We start from the raw sequence: 26,612 nt of genomic DNA on the forward strand, positions 1-26,612 counted from the left end.
ATTCCTAGCTTATTGACTTGAAGCCAGATGTGGCCAATACAGTACCTTCTAGATGCTGTTGTACTGTAACTCCCAGCACCCCTGTCCACTGGCTGTGGCTAATGGGAGCTATAGTCCAACAATCATCTGCAGGGTACTACGTTAGCTTCCCCCACCAGCCCAACTGAAACAAAACCCACTGTCTAACCAAAGGAGTCAGGGCTACAGCACATCGCTTTGGCTTGGAGAAGGTCTCAGATACTATTTCCAACTCAAGCAGAGATTGTGGGAAGAACTTGGAGAGCCACTGCTCCCAATACTAGGAGAGACTGGCTAGTGGGCCAACTCTGTAAAGTAATATATTCACTAAATAAATACGCACAGCTCCTGAAAAACAACCTGACTTGGATTTTGGAAAGCTTATACAGGCTTGGAGTTGGAGAGCAACTACTGAAAATACCTTTAGGTACACGTTTTTGCAGTTTATCCTTTCAATCATCATCATCATCAACAACAACAATAATAATAAAAATAATATTTTATTATTTATACCCCGCCCATCTGGCTGAGTTTCTCCAGCCACTCTGGGCGGCTCCCAATCAAGTGTTAAAAACAATACAGCATTAAATATTAAAAACTTCCCTAAACAGGGCTGCCTTCAGTTGTCTTTTAAAGAGAAGATAGCTGCTTATTTCCTTCACATCTGAAGGGAGGGCGTTCCACAGAGCAGGTGCCACTACCGAGAAGGCCCTCTGTCTGGTTCCCTGTAACCTCACTTCTCGCAATGAGGGAACCACCAGAAGGCCCTCAGTGCTGGATCTCAGTGTCCAGGCTGAACGATGGGGGTGGAGACGCTCCTTCAGGTATACAGGACCGAGGCCAATTCAAAGGTCAGCACCAACACTTTGAATTGTGCTCAGAAACACACTGGCAGCCAATGCAGATCTCTCAGGACCGGTGTTATGTGGTCTTGGCGGCCACTCCCAGTCCCCAGTCTAGCTGCCGCATTCTGGATTAATTGCAGTTTCCGGGTTACCTTCAAAGGTAGCCCCACACAGAGCGCATTGCAGTAGTCCAAGTGGGAGATGATTCATTCATGAGCTCTGTTTTAACAGTGTCTTGAGGATGCTGTTGCTTAGTCTTAACTGGCACAAAGAGATATGGCTGGGGTATCTCACTAGAGCCGTTAATGAGGAGGGGGGCAGCTATGGGTCCTGGCGTGGAGTCTCTGCTGCTCCCCAAGGGTGACAGAGGCGAGGAAGTCAGCACTTTCAAAGCATATTTTTCAATCAAGTAACATTTTGATGTTAACAACGCAGAGAATGAATATTTAAAAGAATGCCAATATAGTGTACAGTATCACAAACATACATACCACTGTGGAGCTTTGAAGGGATTGCCAAGTAGATGGCTGTGCTACAGTTTTCTGGGATGTTGATGATGTCTGGGAGAGCTGATCTAGCCTCTGCTGTAGTTTCTGTAGCTCAAGGAGGTCATTTTCCTTCTTCTTCAAAAATTCTCTCTCATCATCCTCTGAATGTCAAATGCCATATTGCAGAAAGCAAAGCATCCAAATGAATATTTTTTTAGTTTGGAGAGAGGCAGTATCTCTCTCCCACTTCCTCTTTGGTTATTGTTAATAGCTATTATAAATAATAGCTATTATAAATTGTTAACAGCCATTATAAATAGCTATTATAAATTGTTAATAGCTATTATAAAAGGAAACTTGGCAACTCTGAAAAAACAGGAAAAGATAGACAGAGCCCAGGACAGAAGCCAGCATGATAGACAAGGTGTCAAAAATACTTGTTAATTCTGAATATGTTAAGGTCTCCAAGGATATAGGATACATCTACATACAAAAACTGAATGAGTTACTTTGGATAAGTTGCCATATCTGAGAACTTTTAGGAAAATGTCTTGCAACTCTGCAGCAAGATTAGCTGGAAGTCTTAACTTGTAATTACCCCATTTTTTGTTCCTTTTCAGCTGCTCAGCCTTTTTAAAATGTGCATTCGCTCTGACTTCTTCAAAGCACAATTCAGAACCTTCACAGATGAGAAGGTTCTTGTCGTACATGACCTTCTGCTCAAGGTTAGCATTGGATGGAGTCGGTAGGATTTCTGACCTGGAAATAGTGGTGACATATCTAGGCTGTTCCCTGCGGAGGAAAAGAAGTGGCAAGTTTCTTTACAGCAAATATTGGCAGAGTCTCTGCCCAAGGGCACCCATAACAGCACGCAACACTCCGAACAAGAGGGACCATTTAAACACAAACAAGCAACATCCTATCCTATCATGAGGCCAACAAATGGTAAAAGCCAACAACCAATCTGTGATTTAACAGTGCCAGCCTCTAGACACCACCAATTCAAACGCCAAAAGGGTCTTTTGAGAAGGGAGATGTTCACAGGGTGCTCTTGGGTTTGTCTCTCCTCTTGTTCAGTCTAGCCTACTAGAAATGTGCATTCACTTTGGAGAAAGCCCAAATACCAAAGCGAGTCGCAGCATTCAGACCTACAAGGAAAACAAGCCTTCCCCAGGGCTGTCTAAAACAAAATAGGCTGGCCCTGAAATTCCAGAACTCCATAGAGTATTAGAGCTGTGACAGGCCCAATATAGGTATTTTCAGAGATGTTATTTCCCACCCCAGCCCCATGTAAATGAATGGAGACAGTGCTGCCTTCATCAGCAAGACTGGACATAGGGGGGAAATGAAGACTGAACCTTGGAAATAGCTGAGGGAGACGTCCACTGCTCAGAGACGGCTCCTTTGCCTGAAAGGCCATTGCCTTGGCAGGGTGGACTTCCCCCACCCTCCTCCCCAGCTATTTTTTTGGGGGTGCTGCCTTTATTTTCCCAACTACTTAGTTACTCTATTTGTCAGCAACCTTCAGAGTAGTTCCTGCTCATGCTGTAGGAGCAAGCAGGGACTGCTCTGAAGACCCATAAGGGGCTCTGACAGCTGCTCCAGTGCAAACTTTCATTGAACGGAGACCTCCAATCATTTGAAAAAACCAAAAGAGGCACCACCCTAAGCAAAGAGGCCTTTGTGTTTAACGAAAACACAAAGCAGGTTAAAAAATGAATTAGGGGGAGGGGGGATTCTATGCACATCCCAATAACCATAGGATTGTTGTGATGATAAAGGGGAATACCTTGTAACCTGCTCCTTTGCCAAATGTTAGGGTAAAAATGAGGTAAAATGTCAATAAGAAATTAGGGCAGGAACAAGGCAGATCTCCTTAGGAAATGTATTACAGAGTGAGTGCTACCAATGAAAAAAATCAGCTTTACTGTTTCTAACTACTAGGTAATGCTTAGCAGGGAAAGCAGAGTTTCCCCCTGGACTCAAGAGACAGGGCAAAGATGCACATTCAAGTATGCATGACCCAAGCCATTTAAAAATGGACGTTCAAGTTGCGAATGTAACTTACAGTTACTTACATTTTTTCTTGTTCCCTACAGATGATGGGCTGTTGTTCAGAATTGGCTGGATTCTAGAAAATAGGAGAGGAAATTCAGTTTGAGGATTCTTTTAGCACAGGACTGAAAAGACAAGGAACAGGGCAGCGGAAGAAGAAAGATACGAATTTAATAAATAACAACAATAAACAGAGGCCTCATGTGACCTTCCCAGAGCCAAGTAAGCAAGGCGGAGGGTTAAAAAACTTTCTGTGGCAGGAAAACCTAGTTTGGAAAGAGTTTTTTAAAGCCCTCTGCCTTGCTTAATGGGCCCTGGGAAGGTCATGTGAGATTTAATGGGGCCTTCAGGAGATATTACAAGATCTCGGACAGCCTCTTCCAACTGTTTTCCCCATTCTCCACTTATATTCCTGCCACCTGTTCAAAGCTGCAATCACGTAACGAGTTGAGGTTCTACTGTACCTGATTTTGATTAGCACAGACTGGGCCTTCTTTAGGAGCCATCTGATTTGACATTTGGGGATTAAGAGGCTGCAGAACACCAACTACAGGAGGAAAAAATACCATGAGAAAAACCAAGAATGGATGCTGATCATTAAAGACAGTTCACATATAAAAGGGACGGGGAACCTGTAGCCTTCCAGATGAACTCCTACCAGCCCCAGCCAGCACAGCTAATTATCAGGGATGGTGAGAGCTATAGCCCAAGAACATCCAGGTCCACAGGTTCCCCATCCCTGATCTAAGACTACTTCCACAAGATGATGATGGGGAAATGACTGGCTTCTAGAACCTGGTCTGTTTCTCTGCATTAAAAGTGTTCGGTGTAGAATGCACCAGAACAGCAATACCACTTCAAACAAGTAAGATTGTAACCTAAATCTAAATCTCTATCTCTTTCACTGGCTACTTGGCTGAAGGCAAAAAACAGGCTAGAACAGACTGTATAAAATGAGCTTCTGTCATCTCTGCCTACAAAAGAAGTTCAACAATGCCATTGCACCATAGCAATGTAGAGCGAAGCAATGGGGACGTCCAGGGGAATCACTCCAACCTGAGCAATTGGAGGCTATTTTCTATCCTACAGCAGCCTCCTGTGTCCCACTCCACACTGTCTAGGAGGGCCATCCAACTTTTTGGAAATAATTTTCAGGGTTCCCAGATGGTTGCAGGGGAGAGGAGGGAATGGAAAGCTACCCTTCCCTAAGTTAACCTAGCTTGGGATCCAAGCTATTGTATTTATGCAGAGCTCTTTCTCTCATTCCTTTATTTTCTTTCCACTGGGCACACTCTCACTTAACTGGTGCTTTTTCTCCAGTCCAAAACATGCGTCCTAGTCCAGTTCTGACCATTTTGGTCCGCAAACATGATACCTCAGCAAGTGTGTGGAAGGACTACAGCTCAGTGTTACAGCATCTACTTTGCAGGTAGGAGGTCCCAGAGTCAATACCCAGAATCCCCAGTTAGTTATGGGACAGAACTCCATCTGAAATCCTGGAAAGCTGCTAGCAGTCAGTGCAGACAATACTGAACTGGATGGACCAGTGGCCTGGCTCAGCATAAGGGAGCTTTGTGTGTTCCTCTACCCTTGAACACACATATGGGTTCAGTTTGCTGCAATCCTGCCTGCTTGTTCACAGCAAACTCTCTTCGTCCACAGGACAAAAACCCAACTCTTTGTTTCAAAGGACAGCCACCCATCAGTTCCCCCCTATACAGAACCAGTAGATGGTGAAGATTTTCAAGAGTCCTTGGAGACAATGCCACAATGTGCGGTGCCATCAGGCAGAGAGACAAAGGTTTACATTAGCATCATTTCAGTTCGCTCTTTGAAGGGCGTGACCCTCAAGTTTATTTTCAGGAATTCTGACATTACTGAATTAATATTTTAAAAAGCAAGTCGTAAGATTATTACATTGAAAGTGCAGAAAGTAAACCTACCGTGATTTGAAATTTGATTCGGAGGTAAGCAGCTCTGCAAAAATCTAAGTTGAAGAGAAGAGACCGTAACTAGCATTGGCGATGGAAGGTTAAGACGTCAAATACTTCTGTATCAAATAAGATTTCATTTAAAAGCTCAAGTCGAAGTTTAAAGATCACAGCAAAGACAGCTTAAAAGCAGGCCACACAACAGCAGTTTTCTAAAGTTGGTCACGATGAAATTATTCCCTAATCGCCTACATATTCTCCTTATCACCAAGCACAACACATACCTCACATGCCAATTCAGAGTTTGAAAGCCTTTAACTCTTAAGCTTCGTTTTCAGCCTCACCACTGTCAAGAGATGCAGTTTTTTTGCTTTTTTTTTTAAACAAAGAAGCACATATGGTCTTTGAATCTGTAATTCCAAGTTTTCCAGCTCACACTTAATCAGACAACACCTGAGGCTTGAAAAAATCTCAGCATATACCTATATACACTCTGTCACAAGAGACTAGGGGCCTGCGGGATTTGACATCTGTCCACAGGGCCTATAAGACAGAGCTGTTCCGCCAGGCCTTCGGTCAGGGTTCAGTCTGACCCTTATGGTTTTGATCTATGAAGCTGCATTTTAAATTGTATTTTAACCTGTATTTTAAATTGGGTTTTTTTTTCTTCCCTGCATTTTAAATTGTATTTTAACCTGTATTTTAAATTGGGTTGGTTTTTTTTCTTCCCTGCATTTTAAATTGTATTTTAAATTGGGGTTTTTTCCCTTCCCTATTACGTTTTTATTGCAATTTTACTGGTGTTAGCCACCCTGAGCCCGGCTGTGGCCAGGAAGGGCAGGGTATAAATAACAACAACAACAACAACAACAACAACAATAACTTTCCTCCGCAACAGGGGTGGGGAACTTCAGGCCCAGGGGGCCAAATGCAGCCTCAAAAGTCCTCTCTATCTAGGCCTCAGAACTATCCTCAGGCCCTACCCTTTTCCCCCAACTCATGGCCCTCCTTTTGCCTGGTTGGAATGTGTACCCAAACTGTGATGCCCCTTGCTTTCTTGGATGGAGCATAGAGAGGGGTGTCTGAATGGGTGTCGAACCTAGTCTACAGAGCAGGTAAAATTTACATTTGCTGCTCCACCCACTTTTCCTCTGACCCGCCCATCAAAAGCCACCCACAGGAGCTGGGATAGGTGTGGCCTGGGAAGGGGCCAGGGGCCAAACAAAAAGACCTGGAGGGGCACATTCTGCCTCCAACTAGAGGTTCTTCGCTTGGACTCCACTGTCTTGTCTTTGCAAAATCAGTTTGTCAATCACAGGCCAAATATAGACATACCTGTACTGTTGATGCAGCTTCTCAATTGGTTCTGCTCCATTCTGAATACCCTTTTGAATAACAGCGCTTGCATGAGATATATTTCCTTGCATGCCAAGCTTCTGAGACCAAGCACAATACAGAAGAGATGACTTGCTACCAACCCCTTGGCTCCACAAATAGTCAAAAAAATTGCTTGGCTTATCAATGAAGTCGGCCTGGAGGAGATATAGACATATGCACATTAACATTCATTTAAGAGAAAGTGAAGTCAGCTTTATAATGTTCCATTATAAAAGCAAGGACAAGAAAACAACCAACACTACCATCGCTATTTGCAAACTAGCTTTCTATGAGTGTGAAAACATCTTTCAAGACAAGCTACTCATCTGGGTAGCGACTAGTTCAATTTTGAATTGAGCATAAGTGACCGAAAGGCCACTCATTGATTCATGACCACATGAACCAAGAAGAGAGTAAAGGGCTCTTCAATCTCTTCTTGTCCATTCTACACCTCGTACAAGCCAAGGAATAGGCATCAGTAGTTGAAGTACACAGTGGGAGAACTCCAAGCCCTGCAGACAAGGCCATCTCTATCACCTGGCCAAGTGGAAGAAGGTATCCAGTTCATTTCCTGGTATGTCTGGTTAAAAAGATCTCTGTCAGCAGGTGTGGAGAAAGATCCCTGTCAGAAAGTCTGGAGAGCTGCTGCCAGCAAAAGCAGACTACTTTGCAACCATATTACTATTTTTTAAAATGGAATGAATGGACAATAATGAGATGGACCAATAGAAAAAGTAAATTGCCTTATACCAAATCAGACCGTTGATCCATCTAGCTCAGTACTGGCTACCCTGACTGGCAGCAATTCTGCAGGGCTTCATAGAATGATTGAATTGTAGACTTGGAAGGGATCCTGAGGGTCATCTAGTCCAACCCCCTGCAATGCAGGAATCCCAGTTGGAGCATACATGACAGAGGAGCCAGATGGGCAGGGTATAAATAATAATAAATTATTATTATTATTATTATTATTATTATTATTATTATGCAGGAATTCTTTCCAGTGTTACCTGGAGATGCCAGGGACTCAATCTGGGACTTCTTGCATACAAATCGGATGATCTGCTATTGAGCTCTGAACCTCCCCTGATTATGTGACTTAGTAAAAAGCAGCTTCACAGGGTAAAAGGATAGTTTTACTACATATTCAGAGCAGGTGTGCAGCTGTCTGCTTGGGCTTGGTTATAGTAAAGGGCCAAGTAAAACTTTGATTGTGTCTTGGTTCACACAGAAGAAAACACTTGTGACACATCACAGGAGATTGGAGAGGATGAGGGGGTTGCCATCCAAAGAGGGATGGTGAATGTTCAGCCCTAGAGACGTTGCTGGACTCAAATTTACATCAGCACCAGCCAGCATTGACAACGGTCAGGGCAATAGGAGTTGAAGTCCAGCATCATCTGGAAGGTGACAGGATACTCACCCCTGCACTAAAAGATACCCCCACACTCTGACATTCCTTTTAATTGCTAACTAACCAGATAAACAGGACTTCCACTGAATATCAATAAACATCAGGTTAAACATTACACAATCCAAAGGTACAATAATTCAGATTCTTTTAATGCAAACATAATTATATCCCAACTTATATAATTTAAGGCTACTTATATCAATCCAAAACAACAACTTAAAAACAATTTACTGTTCAGCATGTGCAAAGTTTTAATAAATTGTGCATCTATTCTGTATACGTACAAACGTCACGCAGCAGTTGATGAATCTTGCGTCATGCTGGTACCTCTGGTCACTTAAAAATATTTTCACAAGCCGCTCCAGCAAGTACAGCAGGTGCTTTTGTCTCCCTTCTACTCCCGATATACCTTCAACCCACTGAAAATACCTAAAAAGAGGAACTGATCAACTGTATGTCTTACAGCTGCGTTTCCCAATCTTGGATCCCCAGATGTTGTCGAACTACAGCTCCCATCTGCCCCAGCCAGCATGGCCAATTACCAGGGATAATGGAAAATGTAGTTGCAAAACGGCTGGACACCCAAGGATGGGAAAAGCTGCCTTACAGTATAGTTAGAATCCCTACTAAATATGCGGCCAGACACTATGAAGACATTTCACCAAAAGGAGCTGTTAACATAGATGCTGCCAGCTGCCAGGATCTCTATAGCAAAACAGTGGAAAGCATTTTTTAAAAATCTGACTGCATCCTTATGACATATAAACCTTTGGAATTCAGTTATTGCAGAAAAAGTAACACAAGCTACAGGTCTCTAAGGGGCAAGAATATCTTGATCATTTCTAATCATCGTGAAGGGTTTTTATTTCATATGGTTTAGTTTCAGATATACAGGCATCTCTCTGCTCTCCATTTAGAGAAAGATGGTTGTCATGATTTTATATCGGGTGTTATTATTTAGCTTTAGTTGGAGTAATTGGTCTTTTTTGTTAGTACAGTCATACCTTGGGTTGAAGTAGCTTCGGGATAAATATTTTCGGGTTGCTTGCACAGGCGCTCAAAATGACGTCATGCGCAGAAGCAGCGAATCACAACCTGTGCAGACACGCGGACGTGGGTTGCGTTCGCTTCTGGATACGAACGGGGCTCCGGAACAGATCCCATTCACATCCAGAGGTACTACTGTACTTTTTTGTTTGTGGTTATAAAATAACTTGAATAAATCTAGAAAAGATAGAGGGCAGCCAGAGGAAAGACTAACCTATACCAAGGATCAAGTGGGTCATCACCGCTGTAGTTCTGTATGAGAGTTTCAAACATTCTGTGAAACAAAGCAGACAGCATCATATCAGTATTTAACACATTATGGCAGTTTAGCAGTATTTGAATGGATCTGGCACTGTATCCCACATTGCTTTCACAGACCCCTTCAAAAATACAGGTGCCTGATCTCTTCCCGCTCCCCTTGCCACAAACTAGGGCTAAATTGGTGACTCCAAACTGTCAAGGTAAGGGAGGGCCACAAGTATCCACCAACCTAAACAGAAGTGCTGTCAGCCTTCAAAAACCTGAAGCTGGCTCTGAATGAAAGTGAAAACATGAGCAGCAGCCACATTAATTAAAGTTGTGTGCTTAGGCACAATATACCCAACCTTTTCACTGAGGCTCTAGAATGTCATCTTTATGCTGTGAACGACCCTCAGATATTTGGATGAAGGGTAGTATACAAATATTATTAATAATAATCTGTAGCTAGGCCTGTATGGGACTGTCACTATGTGCCTCCTGGTACCTACTAGGGGATTTCTTTAATTGAAGGGGTGGGCTAAATCAATCACCTGTTGCTTGACAACTCTTACCATTAAAGTATTTTATCACACTCTTCGACCCATGGCATTTAGGACTGCCACTAGATGCGGGTGGCACTGTGGTCTAAACCTAGCAGTGGGGTCATTGGTTTCTGGGCGGGAATTGATCACGGTGTGGATTTGCGAAGCATGCCTTCCTCTTAGCAAGTTTCTCCCTTGTGTCCTGAGTTCGAGTGTCTTCAAAACCCATGACACCTTTGGTAAAGGCTGTTCTCAAACTGGAGCGCTCACAGACCAGCGTTTCTCAGTTTCCCAGTCTGTAGCCTGAAGCGTCTGTAACCCAAGCAGGGAACCTCTTTCATCCCAGCATATTCCCTTGCAGATGACCTTCCAGGCACCATATTCCAATGGTGCCTGAGGGGAAAGTAGGTGGCGCAGTGGTACCTCGGGTTACAGACGCTTCAGGTTACAGAAATAGTACCTCGGGTTAAGAACTTTGCTTCAGGATGAGAACAGAAATAGTGCAGCAGCGGTGTGGCGGCCCAGCGGGAGGCCCCATTAGCTAAAGTGGAGCTTCAGGTTAAGAACAGTTTCAAGTTAAGAACGGACCTCCAGAACGAATTGTTCTTAACCCGAGGTACCACTGTATTACATTTTTTTTAGATTTGCCTTGAGACAGTCTTTAAACCTCTTTTGTTGACCACCAGCAATACGCTTTCCATTTTTAAACTCAGAGTACGCACAGGCAGCGCGGAGCCTCACTGCCACGGCCTCTGTGCACGTGCAGAGTGCAATTTACCCCGCCCCCTCCCCCCCCCCACATCCTTTCAGATTTCAGGCCCGCGATAAAACCCGGGGAAGGGAACGAGCCTCGCCTCCTCCCCCCCCCCCTCAGTCGCGACTACTCACTGTGCGCGCGCGGAAAGCTCCGCGGCTGCCCCAGGAGCCAGCGAAGCCATGGAAGCTGCCGCGTCCACCATAACTGGGAAGAAACATTTAAAAAAATTCAAACCGTCCCGCGCAGCCGCACAAGGCGTTCTGGCCATTTCGGGATTGGCCGGAATGAGAGCCAATCAGAACGAAGGAAGGCGGAGAGTCCCTCGATGGAGAGAGAACGTAGTACTGTAACGAGACTGATACTGAAGAGGTAAAGAGGGTGGGGGGATCCAGATAAGCATCATCCACGACCCTCGCTTCCGGTTCACATTCGAAGCCCGCCGTATGCGGGGCAGAAAGATAATACGAGGGGGCGGAGCTTCGCGTTTTTTGGTGTCCGGTCCCCACGACTTTTGCATCAGCTACTTGCCCCGCGCGCTCAGTTGGGAACCGGAAGTGTAGGTGCAGCTTTATTATTATTATTATTATTAATTTCATTTTTATATTTATTTATATTATTGCTGATATTTACAACAACAACAATAAATTATTTGTATAAGGTAAAGGTAAAGGGACCCCTGACCATTTGGTCCAGTCGTGACTGACTCTGGGGTTGCGGCGCTCATCTCGCTTTACTGGCCGAGGGAGCCGGCGTACAGCTTCCGGGTCATGTGGCCAGCAGGACTAAGCCGCTTCTGGCGAACCAGAGCAGCGCACGGAAACGCCATTTACCTTCCCGCTGGAGTGGTAGCTATTTATCTACTTGCACTTTGACGTGCTTTCGAACTGCTAGGTTGGCAGGAGCTGGGACCGAGCAATGGGAGCTCACCCCGTCGCGGGGATTTGAACCGCCGACCTTCTGATCACCAAGTCCTAGGCTCTGTGGTTTAACCCACAGCGCCACCCGTGTCCCAATTATTTGTATACCACCCTATTAAACACTAAGGTAGCCTTATTCACCTTCGTAGTTTCCTATCACAGTAGCAGGAAACAAAAGTTGGCCAAATAAGTCTGCAATCCTATCGCTACTTCCCTGGAATTCAACAGGCCTCATGAAATGTACTCGGAGTCAAGAGTGGATTTCATGCTCTTTATTCAGCTCATAGTGGTGAGGAGGAATGAAAGTTCCCCCAAAGTATCTGCTTTATATACATTATTTACACAGTGATTGGCTAATTCCGGGATTCTCCTTAGGCCAATCAGGTTGTGGATTCACTTCCATCTGGAGCTGGATTGGGTGGCTCCTGTGGACCAATCATACTGCTGCATTGTTCTAGTACCAATCAGACTGCTGAATCCTATTGTTCTAGGACCAATCAGACTGCTGTATTTTGGATGCTATTGTTCTAGGACCAATCAGGCTGCTGCATTTTGGATCCTATTCAGCTCAGTACATAACACCTCACTTGCTTTATTTTATTTTATTTTATTTGCGTGCTGTATCTCTATCCCACCTTTTCCTCCAAGCAGCTCAAAAGTTGTGTGGCATGTTTCTCTCCTTTCTCATTTAATCCCCTGCAACAACCCTGTGAGGAAGGTTACCATGAACTGACAAGGGGGCTGATTTGAACCTTGCTCTCCCAGGTACGAGTCCAGTGCTCTAACCACTACACCACACTGGCTCTGAGCAGACTTGGTGAGGATTGCGCTACTAGTTATACTGGCACCCACAGCAGAAATTACCACAAATCACCTATCTCTGAAAGTAAAGGTACACGTTTTTAATAAACTAAAACCCCCAACCATTTACAGGACGACCAAGATCAGCTGCCTCACACTGTTTAATGGTCAGGCCTACCTTGGAAACTAGGGAAATAAGGCTGCAGTCCTTATGAAGGCAGCGGGAGAAGAAGACAGGCAAGTACTCTTTTAAGTGTTAGTGAGATAATTTGCAGTGCTCAGTGTTTTCAAGTGCAATTTGATCACATACTGGCAAATTCAGGTTGTACAATCGAAGCTGATTTGGACATCTTGGCCAACAAGATGAACACTTAGGCCACACTACATTCCTTAGTTTTTGTTGCTGATATTGCTGGTTTTGTTTGTTTTTTGTTTGTTTTTTTATAATTATGTATCAACAATCTCTCATTTTCTGACACAAGTTCTAATTTCCTTCATTTCCACAAGAGGGTGGCAAACAATAAGTTTTTCAAAAATGCCTCATTGCAGGCCTCTATTTCCTTAAGCTTAGACAAAGTTCATTCTGCGGGTGAAGCTTGACTTCAGTTACTGACGGTTCCTAATAACTAGGTGTGCCTTTTTCATTTTGGAAGCTTAAAAAAAAAGCTTTCTTCAATAGTGTCACCTAGAAGGGTAACCACACTAGTCTGTTGCAGCAAAACAAGTAGTATTTAGATACCTTGCAGCACATCCTACTCATATCTACTCAGAGGTTTGCCCCACTGAATTAATTGGGACTTGTACCTAGATAAGTGTTAAAAAGAGTAACAGAGTTTTTATGACATAAACAGTTCATGACTGGAGTCCACTTCATTAGACTTTTGGAATGTTGTCCTTATTTAAGACTCTGCAACAAAATGTTGCAGTGTTGAATACAAGTGTTCAGGTCTCCAAAAATTCCATTCCTCATACTCTCTTATTTTCTGTCCTCACTCACACAGTCAGCTAGCAGTTTATGCCCATAGAGGATACTCAGTCCTCATTTTGCGGTGTCATCCCCCACCCATCCTTTTTCGGTGTTATTGGGCAAGTATGTGTGGCCACTTTTGTTTCACAAAGATTGGTACCCGGAGTATTAAGATTGCCATTAGGATATACGATAATAGGTGTTTGAACAGGGATGATGCTGCTTGCTTGCCTGAAAACAGGATGGAGGTGTATTTGTATGTTTGTAGAAACGTCTGTCTTTTTGAATGGCTGGGGTGTAATCTGCTGTACAAAGGGCAGAGCCACATCCATTATTCTAGCCTCCTTTGCACCCTACCCTACCCAGGGAAGCCTCAGGCTGAAAAAGATTCCACAACACTGCTCAGAAGCAAGTCTTACCAAGCTCAGTGGGATTTCCAGGTAAGTATGTATAGGATTGCTGCCTAAATCTTTCACAACAGAATTAACTGATGATAGCATGATCACTATAGCATTTTTATTTAACAAGGTGTATGATGGTTGTGCTGTAAGAAACAGTAGAACTGGAGGACTTACTAAGAGAAACTGCTTTTGCTTTCCCATTTACCTCATCGTAGCAGGAGAGGATTCCATTGCGTACCCATTTAATTGAAGACTTATCATGAAACTATAGAGGCCAGAATTCAGCTGTACATTATCGCATTGTAATATAAACTTCTTTTGTAAGATTAGCAGTTGTTAATACAGGTGCAAGTCAGCATTCTGATAGTAACTACCCTACAGCCCAAGAGCTTAATGTGTGAACAGAGCATGATATAAATTGCAAACACTTTTTAAAAACGCTGACATCCCTTTCTTTTACTTTGCACTGTTATATTACATGACCCAATTCCTTATACTGAAATTTTATTTTTACCAAGTTTAATTCAGTGGGCGCATTCAGTTCCTCATGATAGTATTACTGTATTTCTTGTTGCATATTATGATGCTATCCTTGTTCATGCATTCAAAACTCACCCTACATGTAGTGATTTTATTTCACTATGAGTTAAAGCTGTTAAAAAAGTTGCGCAGTTAATCAACTTGCACAGCCAGAGCCTATGGATATTTGCTCAGAAGTAAGTTCCACTGAGTTCAATGGGGCTTGCTCCCAAGTAAGTGCATAGGATTGCAGTCTCAAAATTCTCAAGTGGTTTGATAGCCCTAGTAGCAATACCTTGAAAGAAAGAAATGTTCAGTTCATTAAATCTGTCTAGCATATTTTTGGTTGCTTTGTTTAAACTAGCCATTCAGGGCCATCCCTACCATTTGGTAGACAGTAGCAGCTGACCTTGAGTATCATGTTAGTAAGTCCAATATAATATTGTTGTATTTATACTCCCAGAGAGAGGCTCTTGTGGGATTTTCTGTTTCAGGTGCCAAACTAGCTTGATTACAGTACCCCATGACTTGGAGAGAGGGACACAGTTTGGTATTCTGCCTTAGGCAGAAAACTGTCTTGGATCAGCCCTGAAGCTAGTTTAGTGTGTATGTTCGTGTTGTTTAAAAATGCCTTGTAAATCACCTTGAAGGCCTGTCTTGGTAGAACTTTTTTATTTTTTAGAATAAATAAATATGTATCTTGCTTGATACTTTTATTTGGAATCACATTTGTGTTTTAAATGAAGTCCGTGTGATTTATGGGAACCACTAACTGCATCTGGTACTCTTCTCAACATTTTCTGGCAAATTAATCTCAGATTACTCTTTAGTGCAATCAGGTGTTGCCTATACAGCAAGGCGGACTTCTTTTCATATGGAAGTTCTTCAGACTTGATACGAAACATCTGGGTGCCCAGTAGGCTGTGCCAAGATTGACAGTGGAGCTGATGATCTGCTAGAGAAAAACTGTTTTTCGTAGCTGACGAAAACACACACACACATTTTCTGTTTTGCCAATGCAGAAAAGAAGAAAAAGAATATTTACTTTGTGCTTCACTCATCCAAGTCCTGGCCAGGCAGATGCTTATGAGAACTCCTTGCCTCCCTCCTTGTGAAGAAGCATCTCTTAATATTGTCAACACTTCAGAACGCTTTAAGCGTAAATAGGTGTTGGGTGAACAGTTCGGCATATAGCTGTACCATGTTGTGTGGCTTGAGGAAATGGCTGGAGTGCTGCAAAAGAGGTTAACTTGGCATACATGGTTCCACCCACTTTCCTCCTCGGAATAATAATAATAATAATAATAATAATAATAATAATAATAATAATAATAATAAACTTTTACCTCACCCATCTGGCCAGGCCTCCCCAGTCACTCTGGGCAGCTCCCAACAGAATATTAAAAACATGATAAAACATCAAACATTAAAAACTTCCCTAAACAGGGCTGCCTTCAGATGTTTTCTAAAAGTCAGATAGTTGTTTACAGTGGTACCTCAGGTTACATACGCTTCAGGTTACATACGCTTCAGGTTACAGACTCCACTAACCCAGAAATAGTGTTTCAGGTTAAGAACTTTGCTTCAGGATAAGAACAGAAATAGGGCTCTGGCAGCGCGGCAGCAGCAGGAGGAGGCCCCATTAGCTAAAGTGGTGCTTCAGGTTAAGAACAGTTTCAGGTTAAGAATGGACCTCCAGAACGAATTAAGTATGTAACCAGAGGTACCACTGTATTTCCTTGATATCTGATGGGGGGGTGTTCCACAGGGTGGGTGCCACTACCAAGAAGGCCTTGGTTCCCTGTAACCTCACTTCTCACAGTGAGGGAACAGCCAGAAGACCCTTGGCTCTAGACCCAGTGCTGGATTTACATATAAGCTAAACAAGCTATAGCTGAGGGCCCCACTCTCTTGGGGGCCCCCCAAAAAAATTAAGGGGAAAAAATCTGGATGTACATTTCCAAAATATAAGATAAAAAACAAATAAAACCTACATACAGCAACAGTGTTTTGTGTTGTGTGGGCTCCTGTCATCAAGTAATGGACCCTGCCTACTAGCCTGCTCCCTAAAATAGCACAGGTTTGCTCATTTCTATATTTGGGTGCCTACATTCTGCTATTTATAAGTAGTTTGCTTCATATATTTACACCTAGTATTATTTCATGTTATAGCAAGTTTCTAGAGACTAGACTATAAGTCTTTGTAAATTGTGTTTCTAAAAGAACTATAAAGGTAAAGGTACCCCTGCCCGTACGGGCCAGTCTTGACAGACTCTGGGGTTGTGCGCCCATCTCACTTAAGAGGCCGGGGGCCAGCGCTGTCCGGAGACACTTTCCAGGTCACGTGGCCAGCGTGACAAAGCTGCTCTGGCGAGCCGGCACCAGCGCAGCACACGGAAACACCGTTTACCTTCCCGCCGGTAAGCGGTCCCTATTTATCTACTTGCACCCGGGGGTGCTTTCAAACTGCTAGGTTGGCAGGCGCTGGGACCGAGCAACGGGAGCGCACCCCGCCGCGGGGATTCGAACCGCCGACCTTTCGATCGGCAAGCCCTAGGCGCTGAGGCTTTTACCCACAGCGCCACCCAGGAACTTTAGTTATTGCCAAATGCCAATGTGTTTGCATTATTAAGTTTGTTATGAATAAAAAATAATAATTAAGCTCTATCTTAAAACTATTTTTTCACTGTTAATATACTTCTTCTTAATTGTATTTCAGTTCAACCATTACTTTGATAAAATAAATATTTTGTTATGTGCAAATGGTTTTAGATACCTATTAGGTCTGTAAATTAGGTAGGGTCTCAGCAGTCTGTGAGGTAGGCTAAGTTTGCAGATGGAGACTCTTCCAGCATGCTTCAGGGCTGAGCAGGTGGACTTGAACATAAGGTCAAGGTAAAGGGACCCTTGACTGTTAGGTCCAGTCGCAGACGACTCTGGGGTTGCGGCGCTCATCTCGCTTTAGTGGCCGAGGGAGCCGGCGTACAGCTTCCGGGTCATGTGGCCAGCATGACTAAGCCGCTTCTGGAGAACCAGAGCAGCGCACGGAAACGCCGTTTACCTTCCCACCGGAGCGGTACCCATTTATCTACTTGCACTTTGACATGCTTTCGAACTGCAGGGACTGAGCAACGGGAGCTCACCCCGTTGCGGGGATTTGAACCGCTGACCTTCTGATCGGCAAATCCTAGGCTCTGTGGTTTAACCCACAGCGCCACCCGCGTCCCAGGACTTGAACATAGGTCTCCCTAAACCAAACCAGCATTCTAACCACGGCGCCATTCTGCCTCATGATTGTACCGACTGTGAGACCTTACCCATGGTCTACTCTGCACATACATAACCCAATATACTTAATCAGGCATGGGGAGCCACAGACCCAAGTGTCTTCTGCCTAGCCTGCAGGACTGCCTAAGCCACATCCCTCAGTGACCCTGCTCCACGCCCTCCTCAGGTGCTTTGGCCGGGCAGGAAATGTGTCCTTGAAGTGTTTTAATGCCTCTTAGTTGGGGGATGGAGGGAGGTTTGGGTGTGCAGAATCTTCTGGCTTTTGTGTGGCTGAAGTGTAGCCCATTGTAGAAAGGCAAGGGTCCCATCCACTGTGCCACCTACTTTCCCCTCAGGCACCATTGGAATATGGTTCCTGGAAGGTCGTCTGCAAGGGAATATGCTCCTGGGATGAAAGAGGTTCCCCGCTTGTGCACTAAATACAGTGGTACCTCGGGTTACAGACGCTTCAGGTTACAGACTCCGCTAACCCAGAAACAGTACCTCAGGTTAAGAACTTTGCTTCAGGATGAGAACAGAAATTGCACCGCGGCAGCAGCGGGAGGCCCCATTAGCTAAAGTGGTACCTCAAGTTAAAAACAGTTTCAGGTTAAGCATGGACCTCCAGAACGAATTAAGTACTTAACCCAAGGTACCACTGTAGCGAACCTATTGTCTGAGTGCAGATCCGTATACAGTAGTACCTTGGTACTCAAACACCTTGGTTTCCAAACGCCAAAGTAAGTAAGTGTTCCGGTTTTCGAACATTTTTCGGAAGTCAAACATCAGATGCAGCTGTCGGCTATTGTTTCCATGGCGCCTGCACCAATCAGAAGCCACACCTTGGCTTTCGAACATTTCAGAGGTCAAACGGACTTCCAGAACGGATTCAGTTTGTCGCTTTTGTTTTTGCTGTTTATTTTGCGTTGTTTTTGTTTTTGAGGGTTTTTTGGTTAATTTGCTTTTGTAACTCTGTGGAACCCAGTTCAGCTACTGATTGATTGATTGATCGATCGATCGATCGATCGAGTGACTGCGGAAATGGATAAAAGCCCCCCATCCGAATAATGACTGTCATCAGTGCAGGTAAGAAAAAATAATAATTTTAATTTTTATCATCTATAATACTGTCTTATTTATTCTATAGTACAATACATTATTGCTTTCATTTTATAGATCAATGGTCTCGTTAGATAGTAAAATTTATGTTAAATTGCTGTTTTTAGGGGTTGTTTTTAAAAGTCTGGAACGGATTAATCCGTTTTGCATTACTTTATATGGGAAAGTTCGCCTTGGCTTTGGAACACTTTGGTTTTAGAACGGACTTCCAGAACGGATTAAGTTTGAGAACCAAGGTAACGCTGTATAGTCAAATGACATCACAGATACACACACACACACACACACACACACACAAAGAAGGAGTTATCTTTACTTTATTTAATTTATTTATTAAATTTGTATACAGCCCTTAATCCAAAGATCACCAGGCAGTTCATGACATAAAAATACAAAGACACAAAATACATAATTAAGAAAAGAAAAACAATATCCCCCTCCCACAAGAGGACCTCACCTCTTATTACCATGAGTGCTAAGCTTGTAAGAGGCTTGAACTTTCCAAACCATTCTAGGAGAACCCACAAAGCTATCTTATTCAAGTGCGAACAAACTCGATACTAAGGCATAACATGTATGGACAACATAAGAACTCTAACCTATGGTTGGCCTGCAGTAAGATTCCCCTACTTCTGTCCTTCCCTTCATTACATTCCTCATTCTTTTAGATTTTAAGTGTCTTGGAGTCAGGCACCTAACCTTTTATGAAGCACGAAAGGCGTATTGTTACATGTATATTGATGGCACTGCAATAATAGCAGCATCGGCCAACTATTTTAACTACACAACAGTTAACTGAACATGCGGAACGTACCATTGTTAGTGAAATGGCTTTGGGAATCGGCAGGCTTGTTGGAACCCCGAGAGTGAGAGAAGTACAAAATAAAAATTGGAATGTTCTGGAAGAGGGTCTTGGCGACTGGGATCCTGAGCAGGAGCACTCCAGACCGCAACATTTTGTTGCAGATTCTGTTTGTACCGTTCCGTTGCTGAAACTTAGCAGGTCTGGCCCCTGCACGCTGCCTGTACAGGATACTTGTCTGGGAACCACATGGAAGCAGCTGAGAGTGGGGGAGTCTGAGCTCAATAAATACATTCCTGGTGGCCGTCTCCCTTTGTCTGGGAGTGATCATGCAGAAAAGCTCTAAAATAAAGGGTAGATGACCTCTCAAGTTTGCTTTATGTCTTACACTTTCCTGTGCGAACATTAATCTTTGTGTGGAAAAGGACATGTATTTTGCAATATGTGATGTTATGTTGTGGGGGGGAATGAAGTGTATTTTTCATGGCAGCTATACAGATCAGGCAGACCGAGACGACGGCTGGGGAGAAAAGGTTTTAAAAACGTGGCTTTGTTACGTCCCGAAGCTGTTTTGGGCCATTCTGAACTGATAGGATTGTAAATAAGTAAATATTTGAAGAAGTACTCAAGGTACTTAGAGATACGTCTTTTTAAAACCTTGCCATGAGATCCCTTTGCTCAATTGGTTAATGATGCATTGGCTACGTTGACTAGAGTGAAATTTCACTTGAGTGCTAAGTCTTAAGGCATTAATGACAGGCATTGCTCTTTCGAAGCTCTGGCATATGTTGCTATTTAAGAACAGAGATGTGTGAGATGGCATTTTCCATTTTTCATACAGGTGTCTTTCTGTTGTCACTGTTGAGTTTCCATCCCCTCAGCTTTGTCTGAAAGATTGTGAACTGTTATCTGCATGACAAGATGATGGAGGTTTCCCCAAAACTGCTCTTTTAGAGATAACACATCTCAGTGCTTCCACCTACACAGCAAAAAGAGATTTCCTGGGGTGTAGGTGTCGTCTCTCACAGGGCTCCAACGCTTCTTTCTCTCTCTCTCTCGTACAAAGTCTATTCTTTTATACTGTATCTTACGCGCACACGCACACAAACTTCAGTTTTGCAAGAGAAAAGAAGTGCAAGGCTTCTTTTATCAGCTGACTGGTAGTGCTTTATCATTTATACAAATAAAAGCAAAAATAGCAGAGGGGTCTTGCTGGCATTTGAAATCTTCTGGCTTACTAGAACTGACTTACTGTTTCTATATATTTTTTCTGTTCATAGATTTCTTTGGTTTGGTGCCTTTTGACGATTTTGATCTCTGGGTGTTTTCTGCTGTAGGTTTTGGTAACAGCAGCCTGCTATATGTCTGTTGTCGGGCCCTGCGGAGGGATGTTCTGTAGAAAGAAAGAAAGAAAAATCAACAAAAATTATTGGGTGGGGCGGGTGGGCGAAACTTCGGTTTTTAAATAGATCTCTCGTTATGGCTTAGTTTACGTTATTCGGTTTCCTGGTCAGAAGAGCTCCGCTGTAGATTCTGTGGGTGTTTTAGGGTGTAAGCGTACATAGAAAGTGTGGGGAGAGCAAGGAATTGTACGTCAAACAGCAAGAACCTAAATACAAATAGCGCGACATACATAAAGTTTATTTGATGAAATAAAATATTTTAATGCTTTACTGCAGTTTTACTGGTCCCTGCAGTCACAGCAGGTGCTGTGATTCCCCAGCAGTCTGACTTCACTCCATTGTCTCTCGAGACAGACAGGTGCCAACAACAACAACCAAACCCAGCAGTAAGATGATGAAAAGAAAAAATTCCTAGGGAGATGAGCTTCATCAGCAGATGAAAGCAGGGAAGGCATTTAGGACACGTCTGAGGAACCTGTGCCCCTCTGTGTCTTGTTAGGCTTCCATTAGCACCACCCAGCACAGCCAAATATTAAAGACGATGGGATTTGTAGTCTAGCAGCACAGGTCCCCCACCCCTGATTGAGATGAGGCAGGACAACCAATCAGTCCACTCAGTCACCACCCACCTGACCTTGGACGGCAGGGTCACCTGGAAAAAGTTTCCGATTATGATCTTAACAGACAGGCAGATTTGCATGACCACAAGCTGCCCTTTAGTACAGAAGTGCATGTGGTGCCGCTCTAATGCTCTTTTCCTTATCTCTCTGCGATGCGCACATGGTGCTTTCTGCAGCCGCAGAGAATCATTAGGTCAGACCGAAAATGTGCAGGGCAGTAGCCAAAGGGTAAGTTTCAGCTCTTGGTGAAGTCCCGAGGGCTAGCAGGCTAAAATCCAAAGTGATGTGGAAATGACCTGTCCAGGCTCTGTAAACCAGCCAATAAACCTTTATTCCTTCCAGCTTAATGGAACTCCATATTTATTTATGTTTATTAAACGATTAGACTTTCCCAGTGGTGAGAGCTCCCAGGCATGCTGCCAACCCGTTATGATAACACAGCAGCGAGTGGCCAACAGTATTAAATACTTTCCTATACTGATAGCACGTTGTCAATTCATCCAGCGGTGGCATTAAATTATCGCAGACATGAGCGTATGCTGACAGAAGCATGAAACAGTCATGCAAATGAACTCGGCCAGCCAGAGAATCAAAGCAACAGGAGGAGGAGGAGAAAAAAGGAAGAAACCATCCACCCACTCCAAGCACGCTTGCCATCCTTCCTCAAATCATAACTTTTGCAGTGCCACAAGCCAGTCCGGTAGAAACACTGCTAGTGTTATTTTTATTTGTGACCAATGGACTTCAGTTCCTGGATTCCAAGGGCAAACCTCTAAGCTGTGTGTGTCGAAGCAATTGTATTAGAAGCAACATACAAATGGTACCTTTTCAGGGAAACTGAGGTGAAAGCATAGAATTCCCTGTAATATATACAGTGGTACCTCAGGTTAAGTACTTAATTCGTTCTGGAGGTCCGTACTTAACCTGAAACTATTCTTAACCTGAAGCACCACTTTAGCTAATGGGCCTCCCACTGCCGCCGGAGCACAATTTCTGTTCTCATCCTGAAGCAAAGTTCTTAACCTGAAGCACTATTTCTGGGTTAGCAGAGTCTGTAACCTGAAGCACTATTTCTGGGTTAGCGGAGTCTGTAACCTGAAGCGTATGTAACCTGAGGTACCACTGTACCACTACAATCTCTTTGTTTCTTGCTTTGGTCCCTTGATGAGACTGGTTCTGCAACACCTTCGATCTGTACTCCAAAAAACTAGTTCCATCAGTGCTGCTGTTTATATGTGATTTATTGGAGGAGTTTATGAGATCAGTCGAGCCACCCAGACAGGACTTTGGGACTGAAACCCAGGGCCTCTGAACACAGCAAGACTATCTTAGCACGTTTGAAGCTGGTGAACACATTGCTATCTAAAGAATGACTACCCTTGTAAGCCCAGAGTCCAAAATTACCCAGTTGCACCATTAAAGGGATACCGGCCATGACGAAGATCTTTTCTTCTTCTCGAGGTATTCTAGAATTGTTTGAAACTTTTTTTCGGTATGTGAAGGGATGCTCTCTGTTGTTCTTGTCTTGCTCTGGAGGTGCTTCACAGAGGCATCTTGCTGGTCCTTAGAAACAGGATGCTGACCTAGATAGGCTCCTGATCTAGCAGGATACTTATGTATAGGTAGAGATGTATTTATAGGTGTCTCCATGTAGATGATGATGATGATGATTATTATTATTATTTTATTATTTTATTATTTATACCCCACCCATCTGGCTGGGTTTCCCCATCCACTCTGGGCGGCTCCCAACAAAGGACTAAAAACAGAATAGAACTTCAAACATCAAAAACTTCCCTAAACAGGGCTGCCTTCAGATGTCTTCTAAAAGTCAGATAGTTGTTTATTTCCTTGACATCTGATGGGAGGGCATTCTACAGGGCGGGCGCCACTACCAAGAAGGCCTTCTTCCTGGCTCCCTGTAACCTCACTTCTCGCAGGGAGGGAACCGCCCGAAGGCCCTCGGAGCTGGACCTCAGTGTCCAGGCTGAATGATGGAGGTGGAGACACTCCTTCAGGTATACTGGGCTCTTTAAAAAGCAAGACAAACAATGCAAGGCAACCTCTCCCTCTGTGTGCCAAGGGTGGCTAACCAATGGCCCTACAGATGTTGTTAAGACTCCCAACTTACCAACTATCAGGGATGGTGGGAACTGTAACGCAGCAACATCCTGGAAAGCTCAGTTGATTAGAGCATGGTGCTGATAACGTCAAGGGACAGCTGCATATTCATTCCTGCATTGCATGGGTTGAGCTAGGATTATCCTCAGAGTCCCTTCCAGCTCTATGACTCTGTGATCTAGAGGGCCAAAGGAACATAAGTATCTGCCTTATACTTGGCCAGACCAGTGGTCCATCTAGCTCAGTATTGTCTACATGGACTGGCAAGAGTTCTCTAGGATGCAACGTCCTTTGCAATTCCACCTGGAGATGCCAGGGGTTGGATTTGGGACCTTCTGCATGCAAAGAAGATGCCCTGGACCACTGAGTTACAGGTCTTCTGCTCGTGTGCTCAGTTTCACCACTCCCTTGGCTTTTCTGGAACTAGGGGAAGCAGCTGCTATGTGAAATTAGGAAAACTGAGTGCGTAAGGCTATTTTCCTCCTCCCCACCACGTCATTTTGCTTGTTTAGTTGTCAAGCTGCCAGAGCTGGATTGAGGTTACTGCCGCAGGAGCAGTAAAGGAGGAAGTTGCTCTGGTACTTTACAGAAATAATTGTCTGCGCGCACACACAGTCAGACATCGCCTTCTTTCTAAGCTCCCATTGTGATCCTGCAAAGCAAGCCTCAGCAACCAGCACCTCCCCCCCTTGGTATGCTCCTCTCTCTTAAGCCGGCCTTTACCTACCTGTTTTGGACCACAACTTCCATCAGCCCCAGCTAGCATGGAGACTTTAAAAACCCCTGCAACTCTTCACTTGGCACAATAAAGAATATTGAGGTTAATTCCTTTTGAAATACAATTCAAGTTGTATTTAATTCTGCAGAATTAACGCTGCGGATGTTCTGTTTAAGTGCAGGCTTAGTTTGTTTCCTTTTAAAAATCAATAAAATATATGTATGATGATTTTTTTTTTCATACTAAAAAATGAAACGGGGGAAGAGAATGCAGAGGGGACCCCGTGTGAGCCTCTCTAAGGAGATCACTCTAGAACTAAAGTTGCATGTGGCATCTGGTTGGCCACTATGAGAACATGATTGTGAATTAGATGGGCTGCTGGCCTTGATCCAGCAGGCTCTGATTAGTATTATAGAATCATACTCTTGTAGAGTTGGAAAGGACCCCAAGCAATCCAGTTGTTGTTGTTGTTTAGTCGTTTAGTCGTGTCCGACGCTTCATGACCCCATGGACCAGAGCACGCCAGGCACTCCTGTCTTCCACTCCCTCCCTCAGTTTGATCTAACTCATGTTAGTAGCTTCGAGAACACTGTCCAACCATCTCGTCCTCTGTAGTCCTCTTCTCCTTGTGCCCTCAATCTTTCCCAACATCCAATCTCTGGTTAAAAACCTCCAGTGAAGGAAAGTCCACCACCTTCCCCATTCCACTGTTGCCCATTCCACTGTTGAACAGCTCTTACCACCGGAAAGTTATTTCTTATGTTTAATTGGAATCTCCGTTCTCGTAATTTGAATCCATAGGTTTGGGTCCTACCCTCTGGTGCAGCAGAAAGCAAGCGTGCCCCATCTTCCATGTGATAGCCCTTTAGATATTTGAAGATGGCTATCATATCACTTCTCAGTCTCCTCACAAGGCTTGGTTTCCAGACTCTTGATCATCTTGGTTGTCTTCCTCTGCACGTGTTCTTATGTTCTTTTTTCAGTGAGAAGGTCTCTCCCTCTTAATCTCACAAGTGTGTAGTGGTTTGAATGCCATTTAGCTCAGAGAAGCCTCATGGCTCTTTCTCAACCGGGGCTAAAAAGTACCACTGTATATAGTGCTACAAAACAGCACATAGCATTACCGTGCACTCAAAGGCTTTGGTTATCTGAAGAAAATCCCTTAAAAAAAAAAAAATCAAGGTTCACTAACTCTTTTTGAAAGCATTGCAGGTGCTGCTTTGGCTTTGTGTTGAAAACATCTGCATGTTTTAAAAGATGGCATTTCTCAAAGACTTCTTTGGTCTACTGCTGCAGTGCCTTAAAGGTCAAACTGCAAAAACAGGATTCAGCCTAAGCTTGCATTTGGTGCATGTGGCTTAAACTGATTCTTATCTGCAGAGATAAGCTTGAGAGATTTTTTTTGTTGGGTGATACAGCACAATGGGTTGGATAGGCATGAGCCACTTGCTTTTCTGCATGCTGTTATCGCTCAGAATGAAATCTGTGTAGCTTTCGAAACGTGTGTTTATGGTATGGTCCATTGTTGACAACAACACGCTGGTGGTGGCCTTTAGGCAACCCGAAAGAGGCCACCAATACAATTTGAAGACCTGGGATAAAGCCACCTTCCGTTTCCCGAGAGAGAGTTTGTCTTCTGTGAAAGATAAGATCTAGCATGCACAGCTCAAAGAAAGGGCAAGGAAGTTCAGTCAAGATACTCGAGAAAATTCCTGCAAAATATGACTTAAGGCTGCATCATGTAAAAAGTACAGTGGTACCTCAGGTTAAGTACCGTATTTTTTGCTCTATAAGACTCACTTTTTCCCTCCTAAAAAGTAAGAAGAAATGTGTGTGCGTCTTATGGAGCGAATGCAGGCTGTGCAGCTATCCCAGAAGCCAGAACAGCAAGAGGGATTGCTACTTTCGCTGTGCAGCGATCCCTCTTGTTGTTCTGGCTTCTGAGATTCAGAATATTTTTTTTCTTGTTTTCCTCCTCCAAAAACTAGGTACGTCTTATAGAGCGAAAAATACGGTACTTAATTTGTTCTGGAGGTCCGTTCTTAACCTGAAACTGTTCTTAACCTGAAGCACCACTTCAGCTAATGGGGCCTTCTGCTGCCGCTGCGCCGCCGGAGCACAATTTCTGTTCTCATCCTGAAGCAAAGTTCTTAACCTGAAGCATTATTTCTGGGTTAGCAGAGTCTGTAACCTGAAGCGTATGTAACCTGAGGTACCACTGTACTGAAACTGGGTTTATACAA

At 43.8% G+C, this 26,612-nt stretch overlaps 2 protein-coding genes across 7 annotated transcripts in view; one reads left to right on the forward strand and one right to left on the reverse strand.

The window, feature by feature from the left end:
• BUB1 (BUB1 mitotic checkpoint serine/threonine kinase) overlaps nucleotides 1-10,997 on the reverse strand; it is a 32,394-nt gene extending 21,397 nt beyond the window's left edge. For 2 of the 3 annotated variants that reach the window (XM_028724930.2, XM_028724929.2), the window contains exons 1-9: nucleotides 10,846-10,997; nucleotides 9,390-9,449; nucleotides 8,413-8,557; nucleotides 6,673-6,869; nucleotides 5,350-5,393; nucleotides 3,871-3,953; nucleotides 3,430-3,482; nucleotides 1,950-2,143; nucleotides 1,355-1,512 (exon numbers count right to left, since the gene is read on the reverse strand). In XM_028724930.2, coding sequence (XP_028580763.2) covers nucleotides 1,355-1,512; nucleotides 1,950-2,143; nucleotides 3,430-3,482; nucleotides 3,871-3,953; nucleotides 5,350-5,393; nucleotides 6,673-6,869; nucleotides 8,413-8,557; nucleotides 9,390-9,449; nucleotides 10,846-10,982 — 1,071 coding nt within the window. In that variant the 5' untranslated portion in view covers nucleotides 10,983-10,997. Of the gene's footprint in view, nucleotides 1-1,354; nucleotides 1,513-1,949; nucleotides 2,144-3,429; nucleotides 3,483-3,870; nucleotides 3,954-5,349; nucleotides 5,394-6,672; nucleotides 6,870-8,412; nucleotides 8,571-9,389; nucleotides 9,450-10,845 lie in introns of all 3 variants that reach the window. The other variant, XM_077925486.1, reaches the window with a different exon arrangement.
• Nucleotides 10,998-11,148: 151 nt separating this feature from the next.
• The window catches only part of BCL2L11 (BCL2 like 11), a 94,681-nt gene continuing 79,217 nt past the window's right edge, over nucleotides 11,149-26,612 (forward strand). For 2 of the 4 annotated variants that reach the window (XM_077925492.1, XM_077925493.1), the window contains exon 1: nucleotides 11,149-11,270. The gene's annotated coding sequence lies outside the window, so the exon portion shown is untranslated. The remainder of the gene's footprint in view (nucleotides 11,271-26,612) is intronic. The other 2 variants (XM_028724931.2, XM_077925491.1) reach the window with 2 other exon arrangements.

This window comes from Podarcis muralis, chromosome 3, assembly GCF_964188315.1.
Source record: "Podarcis muralis chromosome 3, rPodMur119.hap1.1, whole genome shotgun sequence".
Classification (NCBI taxonomy): domain Eukaryota; kingdom Metazoa; phylum Chordata; class Lepidosauria; order Squamata; family Lacertidae; genus Podarcis; species Podarcis muralis.